Raw genomic sequence first — 15,070 nt, forward strand, 5'->3', positions numbered from 1 at the left:
TTTGAACATCATTCTCCCACACGCCATTTGAAGTCAAAAGGATATATTACGCTCCTTGCAACAAATCAATTATGGAAAATAAGCTTCCTTGAACAAACTTGGAACGATTTCTAAGACCGATTAAATCTCCGCTTACGCGTTAATAGCGCGAAAATATTTCGAGTTAATTGTCCCTAATTGGCCTAATTGGCAATCTTTAACCCCCCTAACTTTACCAAAAATGATCACAGGTGAAATATCTTTTCAAACTTAAGCTCAGGACAAAAATAGTTTTCGAATGATATAAGAAAATTCCGTCAAAAATGGCTAGTTAAAATGTGGAAATTTGTCTACGAGAAAAAAGAACCCACCCCGAGCACAAATATTCCGTTACATTCGTTACGAAGACGGAACAATAATTATTTATACGGTACATTTATCCGTCAGACGTTTTGGTCAGCGTGAAAACATCAATTTTAGAGACAAGTTTCAGGGACAATGAGCGGCGTTAGGGATAAGAGCCCGTGTGATGCAATGTTTTTCCGAGTTTATTAGGACAAATTGTCCAATTTACTGCCAAAACAATTTTGATCACCCTTGTAAGATGAAAGCATCCCAAAAACAAGTTTCAGTAATCGCAGATTGATTCCGAACATTCCATCGGTAAAAAATGTATCGTCTGCCTGGACAAATGATGATGAAATGACCCGCAGTGAGTTTCTATGGATAAAACTGCTTATAATCAGCTTTCGTGGTCAGAAATGTCGGCATTGTAGTCGATTATAATTACACTTTGGGACCACGCAATCGATCATGATCCATTATAACCCATTATTTTTACAGAAAAAAAAACTCTATTTTAATCCATTTAAAATCCATTATAATGGATTAAATGGATTATAATCTGCATAAGTTTTGCCAAATTTTCTGCAAAATTTACAGCTTTTTCTGCATTACTTACAGCCTAAACGGCTTCTAAACCAACTCGCCGTTAGTTAAATTTTGATAAACCATATTCTTTCACCTACCCTCACTCCGCCCCTTCCCCAACCCACCAAACCACCTGCACCTACGCCACCACAAGTTATCCCCACCATCTATTCCTCCACCTAATCCCCACCTACTCCTCCACCTATTCCCGCCACCTGGTTCTTACATATCCCTTTCTCAGCTACCGAACCCCCACGCACACACCTCCCTTCCTTTTTTGAGAGGAGGGCGTAGAAATATGAAAGGCGGGGGTTGTTAAAGGCATGTGTGCATTTTAAGGGGGAAGGGAGGCACGCGTACGTTATTCTTCATGTATTTTACGGTAAATATAAGAAAGAGGTAAATGATGGGAGGGGAGGTGGTGGTAAGTGAACAAATGTTGAGTAACTTTTAAGAATGATGGGAGTTAGTATTTAGGGGAGAAGGAGACAAGTAGAAAAAAGACAGGTAGAAAACAACTCAACTTTTTGGTGTAGCCAAACGTAAAACACATTTTGGCAATTGCAACATTCAAGTATTGAATATTTGATTTTAAGATATTGGAACATCTAGGTTCTTACTCAAAAAAATCTATTATAGTCCATTATAATCCATCTAAAGGATTAAACTGATTTCTCTTTTTGTTCCGACTTTCGATACGAAAGTAACGGAATATTTGTGCTCGGGGTGGGTTTTTTTTCTTCTTCAGACAAATTTCGACTTTTTAACTAGCCATTTTTGACGGAATTTTTTAATATCATTCGAAAGCCATTGTTGTCCTGAGCTTGAATTTGAAAAGATATTTCACCTGTGATCATTTTTCGTAAAGTTATGAGGGTTTAAAGATTGCCATTTTGGCCATTTTGACCAATTTGGGACAATTAACGCGCGATAGATTTCACGCTATTAACGCGTAAGCGGAGATTTAATCCGTCTTATAAATCGTTCCAAATTGGTTGAACGAAGCTTAGTTGCCACAATTGATTTGTTTAAAGGAACGAAATATATCTTTTTGTACTTTATATGGCATGTGGGGGATGATTTTCATAAAAAATTTCAAATTTTAGAAGAAAAAAAATTTTCATTGTATTTTATTTCATTTAATTTTTTATGTTATTACTGCTGCTCCATAAACCTTAAAAAGCAGTCGGAACATTCAGGGCTTCGCCCTGATACGAGCAGTCTTGTCTTTGTTTTATAATCGCCTATTAAACGCATTATTATCGATAATTTCAGAACTGTATGGAAACATACCATGAAAATCCATTATAATTGATTTATATTCATGGAACATCATTGCGGGGACAAACCAACTTCAATCATAGCCCAAAAGTAACACAGTATATAATCGAAATTAGGATCTCATTTTAGAGCGAGCAGGCAGGCAGCCTATTACTCTTTTTAAAAGGAACCTCGGGTGTGTTTCAGTTTTTTTTCTTTTTTTTTCTCTTTTTTTTTGCTTTCCACGCAAAACTAGCTACCACAAATAATTATCAAGAGAATTGAGTAATGTATTATATTAAGACTTTTAGTCCTGACGCGAGTCACAGAAAAAAATTCTCTAACATTTTTTTCAGTGTCAAAAAAAAAAACCGGTTTGCAATTTTTGATTTTTCGTCTACTTTTGATCAAGTATAGGCGAGCTAGCAGGCATTTAAAATAGCCTATTTATACTGAATTTGATAGTTTTAGTCAAGTAAAAGTATGTTTTTGATTTTTTTAGCAAAAATTTGGGAATCGAAAACTTCTGAATTTCAACTTTCGATTTTTTTTGATGTTCTAATCATATTTCTAGCAAAACTGCTAATCAATTTCCTTGTTGTACTATGACCGACGAATATGCCTAAAATGTACTTTTTTGTTCAGATTTTTCTATCACACCACGTAGAAAAAAAAAGATACTAATTTGAAAAACCTTTTTTTTGTACTTTTTAAAGACTTGGTCGGAACATTCTTTGCTACTTGCACAGTTACCGGCTTATCTTGTTTGGATATGTTTTGAGTGTTGACTATGGACTAGTTGCTCATTATGGACTACTAAGCACTACTATGGATCACTACTATTTTCATAGTAACGCTAACAATGTTGATTGTGAAAACCTTACGAGCTGCAGTGCTTATGCAATGTCCAGCAGTGATGACCCAAAACTTGTGAATTATAGTTGCCCCACAGTAGTCTGCTGCATCCTGTATGCGCACAAGAGCGAAGAATGGTCTTTGACTCACTGCATGGAACCCATTGATAATCAACGATTTTTTAGAGCTACTTATATTAGTAGGTTTTGACTGGATTTGGTTAAGCAAGTTATAAGGCACAGCAGCAGTAAAAACAGCAACGACCAAAAGATTACCAAGTCTTATTATCATGTTAATGTTGTGTTAGAAATATTGATTCCGATTTTGATTATTATAAAACAGATTATTTACAGAAAAGAGTTTATTGATTATAGATTTCAAACAAAGCAATGAAACGTTCTCAAAAGTAACTTTGTTTTCTTTGTGCATTTACCAAATGATTTAGAGGTCAAAATCGAAATTTAAATTAGCAAAATTTTGAAGCAAATAGCGAGATACTGATTTTAAGCAAAATACTACCACTTGGCATGTCACTTAAATGTTTTGCTCCATATATTGCATTTTTTATAGCGGAATCCCTTGAATAATTAATGACGCTAAAAATTCATTGCAAGAAAAAAGGATGCAATGAAGTAGTAACAAAGGGGATGATTTCGGCTTATATTTACCAGCTTGTTTCAACCTTATTCAGTTAGCTGTTTTTAATCTAGTCGAACAGTTGTTGGACTGGTGTAAAAAGTTATCAAGGAGGTTCTTGATATGTAAAAAAGTATCAAGAAAATATCAAAATAGCTTTTTTCTGCAAGGACTTTCAACTGAATCCTTCATTAACAAAAAGCTTAACATTGTTTTAATGAAAAATATTTTCTTCCACTTAATCTCAATACTACATTAACAGAAAGCTAAACATTCTTCTTTATGAAAAAAGTCACAAATTCTTCAAATCAGGCAGCCAAAATGTTGTTGTAACGCCAGCTCGGAAAATCATTTTGGTCGACCTAAAAATGACAGAACTTCATATTTTTTAAAATTATCTTCCCATCTCGAAAAAACCCTAAGCCCGCCCCTGCGGTAGTATATAAAAAAGTAACATTCAAGATCACGCCAAATCCTCGGTTGTGAGATCTTATTAGAAAAGCATATTTCCTGTAGAAGCCTTACAAGATTTTAAAAGATTAGGAATCGTGTTAGTCTATTATGGATTCTTTTATCCGGCAGATCTTTTTGTTCCGACTTTCGTAACGAAAGTAACGGAATATTTGTGCTCGGGGTGGGTTTTTTTTCTTCAGACAAATTTCGACTTTTTAACTAGCCATTTTTGACGGAATTTTCTTATATCATTCGAAAACTATTGTTGCCCTGAGCTTAAATTTGAAAAGATATTTTTACCTGTGATCGTTTTTCGTAAAATTATGGGGGTTTAAAGATTGCCATTTCGGCCAATTTGGGACAATTAACACTTTTTTTAAAAATTTTTTTATTTTTTTTATTACAAAGTTTTTTTTTTAATTTTTATAAATTCAGTTTTTTCATGTTATTACTGCTACATAGACCTTAAAAGGCAGTCGGAACATTCAGGGCTTCGCCCTGATACGAGCAGTCTTGTTTACCGTTTGAGAAGAAAGAAATTTTCCATTGTCATCTTTTTATTCGATTTTATTTTAATTACTTAAACTGATTTGAATCATCGGTGTTTTTCCATTTTTTCGATGTTTTATCATTGTGCTTTTTTCATCTCTTTGTGGAAATGCGATTGCCAAAATAATCAAAAAGAGCGATAAAGTCCAGAGACAGTTTAATAGCTTTTCCAATTTTGGCAATTTTCATGTTCTTTTCTCATCTAAACAGTCTCTGCTTTTGATTAAATTTTTCTTTTACAAAAATAGAATTTTACCAATTCAAACGCGTTGACTCGTTTTTAAATCCCAACAAACTAGAATTTTGAGAGAGCCGCCTCTCTTCATTTGCTTCATCATTCTTTGATGAGTTTTCTTCGCATTTCCAAAAATCTGAAATTAGCTAAAATTACATTCAGTAACAGACAAGATCCGAGTCAGTAACCCTTTTAAGTCTTATGTAACATTCAGTTGCATTATCATAATATTGAGTTCGTTTTTTTCTTCCGCTAACTATCAATTCGATTTTATATTATGACTTATATAACAACTCTGGCTATATGTCTCAGCTGTCTTGCGATACCTTCATATAACACTCAAGGTAAATTTGGAATTGAAAAATCTTCAATCTTGGCTTTTTCTGCTGAAAAATTTAAATATTCTACCTTTTTTTGCAGATGATGTGTATGATGGGCTTGCAGGTGAGTTAAATATTTGACCTTTAAGCGCCCAAAGTTTACAAAGTGGCAATGAGGTAACGTTTTCTCAAAAATGAGTGAGCGGCTGAGAAGCTTTGCCAAAAATTTCTAAGACAAAAAAAAACGTGCAATGAAAATATCAAAATATGAAATAACTGACGAGTTGAATTGAAAAATCCTGTGATGGTGCTATCGTTGATAGCACCACCTCAAATCATAAAAGGCTCAATCATTTTAGAGTCCTTTCTTCCCGGATTGTGGAAGCAGTACGACCCAGTTTCAATAGTCGGGGACCTGACCGAATTCCAGCAAAACCTTTTCGACCAAAGCTACTCCAGGGCTATCTTTGACCAGCAGAAGTGTCCAATCAATGGACACTTCATCGAGGAAATGTTCGTGAACACAGAGAATTTGCAGATCAGCGACATATTGATGAAAGTGAACTGTGGTGGGAAGGTCGGATGGATACACTTATTGGGGGAACCCTATTATTTTGCTTCATTTTTTGAATCTAACCCTATAGAGTGAAAAGATAACTTAAGTTAATAACGGAGTTTAAAAGACCCATTTTTCAAGATTGTGTGTAATGCGTATTGTGTATATTTGTATGTTTTCAGAAAAATGATGTTGGTAGTTCAAAGTAGCTTCCAGTATGTGCGAAACAAATTCTCTATGACAGGAAAAAAAATTACTCCAAATTTTTCAAATGAAGTTTTCGTGTTTTGCTTATACCAAGTCGAACTACAAATACGGGACATAGAAGTTTCAACTTTTAGTTTTCAGGCGATAAAACGTTCACAAATGTTTTCACGTTTATTTTGTTTTCTCTGCAAATATTCACGGTCAAAAACTTTGAATTATGATGGATGAAACAGTTTTTAAATAATATAGCCGGAAAAGAAACCGTAAAATGTTGTTTTCAAGTCGTCGTTGGCGCTTCAATCACAGGGCGTCAAAGAGATGTTCTTAGTGCCGAAAAGTTCCCGTAAGCAACAAAAGCAGTTTGAAATATTGGACTTGAAAGTAATCGTTTGAAAGCTCAAGATTTCAGCTGAATTTCTTTTCAAGTAAAACCGAAACAAAATTTTGCTAAGTTCTTAGACAGAAGAATAAAGTTAGCTGAAAATTCAGCAACTTGTGTTGTTAAATGGCAAAAATCTAAGTCAGATTTATTTTTATCGCTGAGCTGTTTTTTTTCTCCAGAGACCTAGCTGCTATTCTTAGCTTTCCAACGATATCTTTCAAGTTCAGCAATTGAAACTACTTTTGCTGTTTGCGGGGACTTTTAAGCACTAAAACGACGCATGAAAAAAATGTTCTATGGTTTTTATCCGTTTAAAATCTTTGGAACAAATTCATCCATTTTATTTCAAAGTTTCAACCTTGAATATTCAATAGCTGTTGAGAAGTTAGCAGAAACATGAAAAAGTTTTGGTTCAATTTATTGGCTAAAATTAAGATTTACAACTTCTGTCCTGTGACTGTATTAATGGATACTCTAACTTAAGGTTTTAAATTGCAATTAGGAGTTTATTCAGGAGCAGAGTGAAGTTTTTGAGCTGTAGCGTTTTCATTACTTTATATTAAGAAATTAACATTTTTCAAATTTTTGTTTAGTCCTCATATTCAGTTCCCTAGAGTTTTCTACCGTCAGCAGTTTTAAATATAGTCAGAATATGGTATATTAGCATCGTGTTGTATTTCCTGAATAAGTCATGGATTTGATCGCAGGGGTCTCCTTTTTCATTTTTTGGGTATTTTTTTCCAAATATAAGTACCTCAAAAAAATGTGAGTGAGAATTGATTTTATAAAAAACTTTTTTGGCCTTTTTTTGCTTTCCGAAGTTTTTTAAAGTATAGAAAAAAGTTCTAAATGGTTCTCCTTTAGAATGAATGAAATTCATATCCAACTTTACTACACTTTTCAGGTACTGTAGCTTTGTTTTCACTATAATTTAGCATTTTTCATAAAAATATTATCTTTTCAGGCCTATTTAAGAAACCACGGGTTAACTTATTGAGTCAACTTTTTTGGTTCTCGAAATTTTTGCGAAGTGATGCTTATCTATTGAAATTTTTAAAACATAAGAAATTTTTAAAACATAAGAAATTTTTTGCATTTGTTCATTATACAAAATTTTCATTTTGGAAGTGGGTTTTTTGCCTCCAAAGATAACTAATAAACTGAGATGCATAAATTTAACTTCGTCAAAACATTTGAATTACACAAAAAATTTGTTTCCGTAAGATTTCATTAGAACACGCAAAAATTTTCGAAAGACAGTTTTTAATCTAATCGAATTAAAATTGTCTAAAAAATTTGGAGAATGAAAACACATTGAAAAAGAATTGTTCCGCTTTCTCATGTCTTTGAAATGCATCGCATAATTATATATAAATCATCATGAATTAATGTTAGGCAGGTTAGAGATAACTTTAATGTTAAACTCGTTGAAATTGCATATGAAGAGTGCAAATAGTCTATCAAAAAGCAGTGAAGTAATCGTATCTAAATTATTTAGTGACCACACTTTTGCATGTTTCCATTGCTAATAAAAAAAAATTGGAAATTTTGTTTGAAAAAAACGGCTAACAAATCATAGTTTTGAATGTTTATTGGTTTTTTTCTACCAACATCCGATATCAAATAATTAGTGGTTTAATTTGAGTCGTATTGGGATACATTAGGGTGTAAATTATTTTGAGTGCAGGAGAAACCGCCATGCACAAATGACTTGCATTACGCTTTCAGTATCATAGATAAACCTTTGGAAACGGATATCAAAAAAGATTATGAAAAACGGGGCGCTGAAAATTATTTTTTTTTTAGATCTCAAGGAGACGATATCTTCAGAGGGTTTTCGATTTCTTTTTTTTTGAAAAAAATATTTCGACTTCCGATTGAAATTTAAAAATAAAGATACCACTTGTATATCAAGACGAGACCCTGAAGGTTCATTCTAACTGAATTTCAGCGCTGATTAAAATAAATTTTTCTATGAAAATTGACCAAAAAGAAAGAAAAATTCCTTCTAATTTTTTCCTGAAGTTTAAACTCTAATGTAAATTGCAAAGATATGTATTTAGCGCCTCGCATCCTATAAATAGACGAAATGATTTTCTTCGAATCAGTTTGGAATGCACTGATTTGCCACTTGAGCGCGTAATAAGAACCCAACATTTCGAGCGTTGAATATCCCGTTTATTTGTTAAGTTGGACAAACTAAAAAATTTGAAACCCCCGTAACATTCCAAAAACTGATCACACGTGACTTTTTTTGTCTTTTGACTTCCATTCTTTTTCAGATGCTATGAAAAACTTCCATCAACAAAACTTTTTAATACAAAATTAGAAATTGACTAAATAGAAAAAAAGATAGCCGGTTACTGCGCAAGTAGCACAGAATGTTCCGACCATAGTCTTTAGAACACCAAAAATTAGTGAAGTTTTTTGGTGCGATCATAGGATCTTAGTTAGAGCTTGGTAAGTTGAAAAAATCTGCCATGAAAAGATAATTTAGGCAAATTAGAAGACTATAGTAAAAAAAAATTATTTTTTTTGCAGAAAAAGGTCTAGAAAAACTAACAAAGATTTCGCAGATAATTTTTGAATTTTTTGACGTTTTCAGTTCCCAAAAAGACGCTAAAATCTCTAAAAACTAGTTTACTAACTTATGATTAAGCTCTTAAATTAGGAATAATTCAGCTTGTAAGCCTGCTCGCTTTCTTTATTTAATCGAATTAAGACAAAAAAAATCAAAAATTTCAAATCAGTTTTTCTCGACACTGGGATTTTTTTTGGAATTTTTTAAAAGTGGTTCAAAGAATGACTGAATAAGTTTAAATAAGATGTATTACTCAACCCAGTCCAATCATAAATTGTGGTACCTGATTTTGCGTGGAAAAGGATATGCAAAAAAAACCTAAATCGCACCCGAATACAAAGTTCCTCAGTGTTCGGAACACAAACCTAAGCTTGAATATTCAGTTTTTTCTTCAAAATTCTGAAAAAAATATCTGAGCTTATATAAATAGTTACTGCCTTGAAGTGTCGGAAGTAAACAACTTCAGTAGTGATTAGTTTTTTTTACCTTTGGCCAAGTGCAAACCTGCCAGACTTTGCTTAAGGATTTTATTTTTCAATCGGAATTATAAATATTTTTTCTGCACTTTAAAAGTAAGCAAAATTTTTTTCAAAGCCTTATTTATTAAAAATATTTTGAAGAAAACAGAACTTGAGGTAGTTTAATGAACAACCTGATTAAAGTATGAGGGTGAAACCTATATCTTTAATTCCACCCTTTAGTGTAAATTGGTCAGAAATTTCTCATTACTTTCGCAATTGACTTTCTCACTTGACAGTTTTTCTAAATGTACAGAACTGGTTCTTTCAAAGACAAGAAACAAATCGTCGAAACAATAATTTAACGTTAAATGAAACGGGCGAAAAGTAAATGATTTTGACAAGCAGTTAGTATGGTGAAGTTTCGGAGAAATGACTTCTCACTTTATAAAGAAGTCACTTCTGACTTTTTGATTTAAAATAAGAACATGATCGGATATCGCACGATGTGACACGATATCGCGCGATGTCATATTACGAGTTCAGATCTCAAACAAAATGTTCCAAAGAAGATAGTGAACTCGTAGATGGACAACAGAGAAAAATGAAGAGCCATTGAGACAGGGCATTGAGAGAATCAGTGATCAGTGAAGTCTGGAGTCACAAGAAAGGTGAAAGAAGCTTACGAGAGAAAGAGATCCACACACAGTGGGAGAGAGAGAGAGAGAGAGAGAGAGAGAGAAAGAGAAAGTGGTAGATAAAAACTGGCGAACTGTTCAATTTGATAATTCAATTGATGTGGTGTTTTATAAAATTTTAGATATTTTGGTGATGCTTAAACCGTCACTGCGAGATCTGAACTCGAACCTGATTTAATGAAAAGAAATTCCACAAAAAATCATCCAAATTCTGTTTTGCTTATTTGTTTTGCTATGTATGAAGTCTGTGAAGAAAACTTAAGCTTTGTTGAATCTCGGTACGCTGAATCTCGATATGTTTTGTTCGATACGCTTATCGTTGGATTTTGCGTCAGACTTAGGTTATGAGAAACATGCTTACCTATATTATGCAATGCAGTGTGTTTGCTGATATAATTTAGAATGAATTTTTGACACTGAAAAGTACGTGGAGCATAAACTATTTATTCAGAGCAATACGGTTTAAGTTTAAAAAAGATAAATCAGAAAGAACCATGTTATCAGGATAAGAAGACGTTTTTTTTTGCACTTTGCAGAGCAATTTGAGGCTAGAATTTTACATTCTAAACTGAATAAAATTATCAATAGAGAAGAAGATGAGAGAGACTTTGCATGAAGTTTTAGGAATAATCCTACTGTAGAACAGAGACAAGCATCTTAAAGAAAAAAAGAAAGAAATTTTAGATGAAAATTGATTGCATGTTTGCTATGAGTTGGTCCAGTGTTTAGACAAAAAACTCGTTTTTAAGACCTCATAAAAGCAAGGAAAGTAAAGCTTGGGAAATTTTGCAGAAAAAGTTTAAGAGTGCCGAGAGACGGAGACTGCAGCACTTGATTTCAGATTTAAACTCGATAAAATTATGAGCTACCGAGAATGTAGTCGAAAATATATCTAGAGCCGAGGAGCTGCAGTATAATGTAGATGAAGTAGACGAGGGCCAATTGAAAAGATGTTTCTGTCAATCATTCTTAAAGGCCTGCCATAAGAGCTCAAAACTTTTTCTACGCTGATTAAATTGAGAAAATTTGATAAAAATTAAGAAAACATTAGTTAAATTTTGGAATTGATCAAAAGAATGAGAAGTAGGAGACTGAACATTCGTTTATTTCTAGGGCAAAAACGTGTTTTAGGTGCAAAAAAAAAGCAGCTCATTGTAGATCTAAACTATCATCCAGTAATAGACATCCTGTGAAAAATTTCAACTGCTTAGAATTAGGACACATAACTAGGGATTGTGATTAAGATTTCGAGAGAAAAGCGTAAGAGATGAGCATCAGTTGACTGACAGAAATGAAATTTGATTTGGCTTTTACATCTGGGCCACTAGAGTCGATGGTGACTTAGTTATAAATTCAAGCGCAACTTTCAGTATGGTAAGAGATAGGAATTTATTTGTTGAACTGGACGAGAGTCTCAGCAAATCTGTTGAAAACGCTAACAAAACGGAGTCTAATGTTTTAGGTAAAGGAAAAATTGATTTTACAGTGAGATACTTTCAGGCAAATTTAAAAAAATGTGTGCCAGAAAAAATAGAAAACATGGTGTCAGTCATAAGACTTACTAGAGGAGGAGATAAAGCGGTTTTTGGAGCAAAATCATTTGTTTGAAAGGTTTAAGTAGAGTTTTTATCTTGTTCCATTGTTCGTGTTGATTTTAGGAATAATCGAATTTTTCCATAATGTTAAACTTGTACCTTGTGCTGTGGCTAGTTGCAAGAAGTTTTTGAAGGGGAAAGTTTTGGCTTTAGACTTTGGATTTTATTCCATGTGGAGATGTTGATAATGTTTGATTCTGAGCCAGAGTAAAATAAAAAATCTATTTCAAGATCTGGTGGTTGAAATTTTTTTTTCGGACTTTCTAAAAGTAGTGGGTTTATCAAAATTTTTTTTTTTGGTTCTGCTACTTTATTTACTGTGTTTTGGTATAAACTGTTCATGCTTTAGCTGTTTTTAATTGTATGTGGAAAATAGTTCGTGTTATCTTGGTTATTATTTAGTTCTTGAGGATTTAAACTGATAAAAATCATTTTGATAGGAATTCATAGTCTATTTCATATGCATGCTCTATCATGTGTTTCAAGAGAATAAGCCTTTCGTACAAGAATTTTTTTTCTTACTGCTAGTTGTTTTATTGTTTCCTTCGGGAGTCTACGTATTTCGTTGCATAAAACTTTTTGATGATATTTGTTTCGTTCAGTGTCAAACATTTTTGAAAATATTTGTGCCAATCGGATTTAATTTCTATAGATAAAACTCAAAACTATTTTTTAGCTGCGCCATCGAGGGTGGCTTGGATTAATACTGTTCGTCTATGTATTCAATTTTGATGCAGAGGTGTGTTTATAAGATTTGCGCCTATATTTAAGATTGAATTTGATGTAACATCATTAAAATAGTCTTCTACTGAGTATTCAAAAGCTGTTCCTGTAAAAATCACGAGTGGTTTTTCGGATGTTATACATGATACGCCCATAAAGTATGGATTCATTGTCTTTTGTAGTGATTCTGCTGTGTTTGGTATTTGTGTAAAATTTAGCTGTACCTAAATTTTTCTCTCAAAAAAATGTTCTTGTGGTTGCCGTGATTGTTGAGAGTTCATGTAAGGTTCAAAAATATCTGCTCCGATTGAGCAAGGAAATGGGACCATTTATCCTCTAAGTGAGCGAAGAAAGTTTTTTATTTGGAAAATATTAGGATTCCGAAATCACGAAAAATGAAAGGTTGATAAAGTGGAACAGCTCTTCAGGGTTCAAGTCAGAAGACTTAATTTTGCAAAAAGATAGGAAGAGAAGGTTGAGAATTTTAGAGATTAAAGTGAGAACCTAATGATAAATGTCGATGATAAAATGAAAAAAGTTGAGCTGAAGAATTAGTCTAGAGCCCATTCAAAAACTAAAACGTCATTAGATGAACGAGCTAAGGATTAGTCGAGAAACTAATGCGAGGTTGAGAAGTTTCAGAGCCTGGACATGAAGTTAGGTTCAAAGATAGTAAAGAGTAGAAAGTCTGAAGGCAGAGCAGGCAAATTAAACAGGAGATTTGAGCTAGGACAGAAAAAAACTGATATTGTTCTCAACAAACTTCGTATGGGACTTGGTAAAGCTGAACCTCCATCTTACTGCAGGCCATGATGCACTAACTATTTTGAAAGCAGGAGTGTTAAGTTTCGGAGGAAAGACGTCTCACTTTATAAAGAAGTCACTTCCCGTTTTTTGGTTCAAATTAAGAACATGATTGGATATCGCACAATGTCACGCAATATCGCGCGATGTCATATCACGAGATCAGATCTCAACACGCGATTAACTTTCCATATATAAAAAGTTGATTTGCTACTCTTTAATCGCTCTCTAATTCAACTGTTGATCATACCTAGTTTCGCGCCCAACCTGTTCAATTAATGCAGTTTAAGCAAGCTTGGATAAAATATTAATCTCTCGCCTTCCGCCACATTTAAAACTCAACTTAAGAAAACAATTTAAGAATTAAATGATTCAAGGAAGCTTGGCACGGCTAACATCATAACAAGTTTTAAGAGATTTGTTTTTCATACTTTGCATATTAACATCACAAATTTAAAATTAATATTCAGTCGAACAACGAACAAAGTTGAAACTTTGAAACTGAGAAGAATTTGAAAAAAAAAAAAATCAGTTTTTTAGTTATTAAAATCAAAATACTGTTGAAAATCTCAAAAACATGATGCCATGTTTTGATGAAGAGATCCCAAAAAATGGTATGTGAAGTTTTTTTTCTCTCAGAAGGTGAAAAACAAATGTTCATTCAGACGGTGATTGGCAAATCTTGATATATTCAGACCATGTTGACCGCAGTGAATTCACAGTTAGCCATATCTTTGATTGTTTTGCCTTGGAATTTTTTTGACATTATTCGCTCCCGTCGCTGATCAAAAGACACAATATGTTATTCACCGAGCCTGACACTTTCTCAAACCTAATTGTGATAGTAAAATTTCAGTCTTAGGTCTTGTTTAAAAAATAGAATGGCTGCAGTGACTGGGATTATGAAAGTGTTAGCGTAAAAACAATTGATGGAAGATTTAATGGGAACCTGTTGAAAGTTTTGTTCTGCTTTTTTATTACCAAAATGAGACTGAGCAATGAGTGGAAGTCTTATATGGCTTTGTATCATGGCAAAAATTTAATAACCGTTTGAACCTTAACTTCTCTAATTCGTTTTTCAACTTAATAGTTTATTAATTGAAGCAAAAAAAATTAAAAACTTTAAACAACAAGCAAGCAATTAAGTACAATTGATTTAAAACTTTCTGGTGCAATACTTGAACAAGATATTGTGCGTCTGCTTAAACTGAGGAAAGTTTAGGTAAAAGCACCGCCTACGCATTCGTTTTAAATTGGAATTGCATCGCATTCCCATTGATACAGACTGCCCCAATTGGCTACTTTTGATCACGAGTTTTTTGATAGTTATTGGAACGAAATGTATATTAGTTAGATTTTAAAGGTTCGAGGCAGGGGCGGATGTAGAATTTTTCGTCGACCCTTTTTTTAGGTTCTCCGAGCTATCCCAAAGCACTTAAAAGACCCTGTTTTTTGGCCAAATTTTCTGTGCGGCAGGCAAAAATTTGAAAAAACAGGCCAAAAAAAAGCCCCCCCTTCAAAATAACAAAATAAGTAATATTGGCGCTGAAGGCGCCTTTTGAAAAACTTTAGGGTCCATCAGCCAAAAATGGATATCTCAAAATAGTACAAAGTGGGGACCCTTTGGGTCGGCAGGTGGTCAAATCCCCAAAAAAGAGTCGTCCGCCTCTTCAAAATTTGCCTTCCCTCAAAAGAAGGAGTACGAAACATAAGAAATGAATGTTTTGAGAAACAATATTTTTTTTTTGCGCATACTCTGCTACAAAACTTTTAAAGCAAAATGGGCGATGAAGTTGCGACACTAAAAGATAAAATTGTGAACACGGAAAGTTGTGAACACGGAAATACC

The 15,070-nt window shown here is 33.4% G+C and overlaps 3 protein-coding genes across 3 annotated transcripts in view; 2 read left to right on the top strand and 1 right to left on the bottom strand.

Annotated features, from left to right (window-relative positions):
- Positions 1 to 15,070, top strand: part of LOC134841697 (protein wntless homolog B-like) — a 487,665-nt gene that overhangs the window by 258,610 nt on the left and 213,985 nt on the right. The gene's annotated exons all lie outside the window — the stretch shown is intronic.
- Positions 3,053 to 3,433, bottom strand: LOC134841092 (trypsin-like; the record flags this gene model as incomplete). Its single annotated transcript, XM_063856872.1, is given in 1 exon segment — positions 3,053 to 3,433. A coding segment is annotated over 1 exon segment (263 nt), but the record flags the coding sequence as incomplete, so codon positions are not given.
- LOC134842819 (uncharacterized) lies at positions 4,878 to 6,100 on the top strand. Its single transcript, XM_063859312.1, has 3 exons — positions 4,878 to 5,241; positions 5,318 to 5,341; positions 5,577 to 6,100. The coding sequence occupies exons 1-3, from the start codon at positions 5,175 to 5,177 to the stop codon at positions 5,864 to 5,866; spliced, it is 381 nt and encodes a 126-aa protein (XP_063715382.1). The 5' UTR covers positions 4,878 to 5,174; the 3' UTR covers positions 5,867 to 6,100.

The sequence above is a fragment of the Symsagittifera roscoffensis genome, chromosome 3 (genome assembly GCF_963678635.1).
Source record: "Symsagittifera roscoffensis chromosome 3, txSymRosc1.1, whole genome shotgun sequence".
NCBI classification, from domain to species: Eukaryota; Metazoa; Xenacoelomorpha; order Acoela; family Convolutidae; genus Symsagittifera; species Symsagittifera roscoffensis.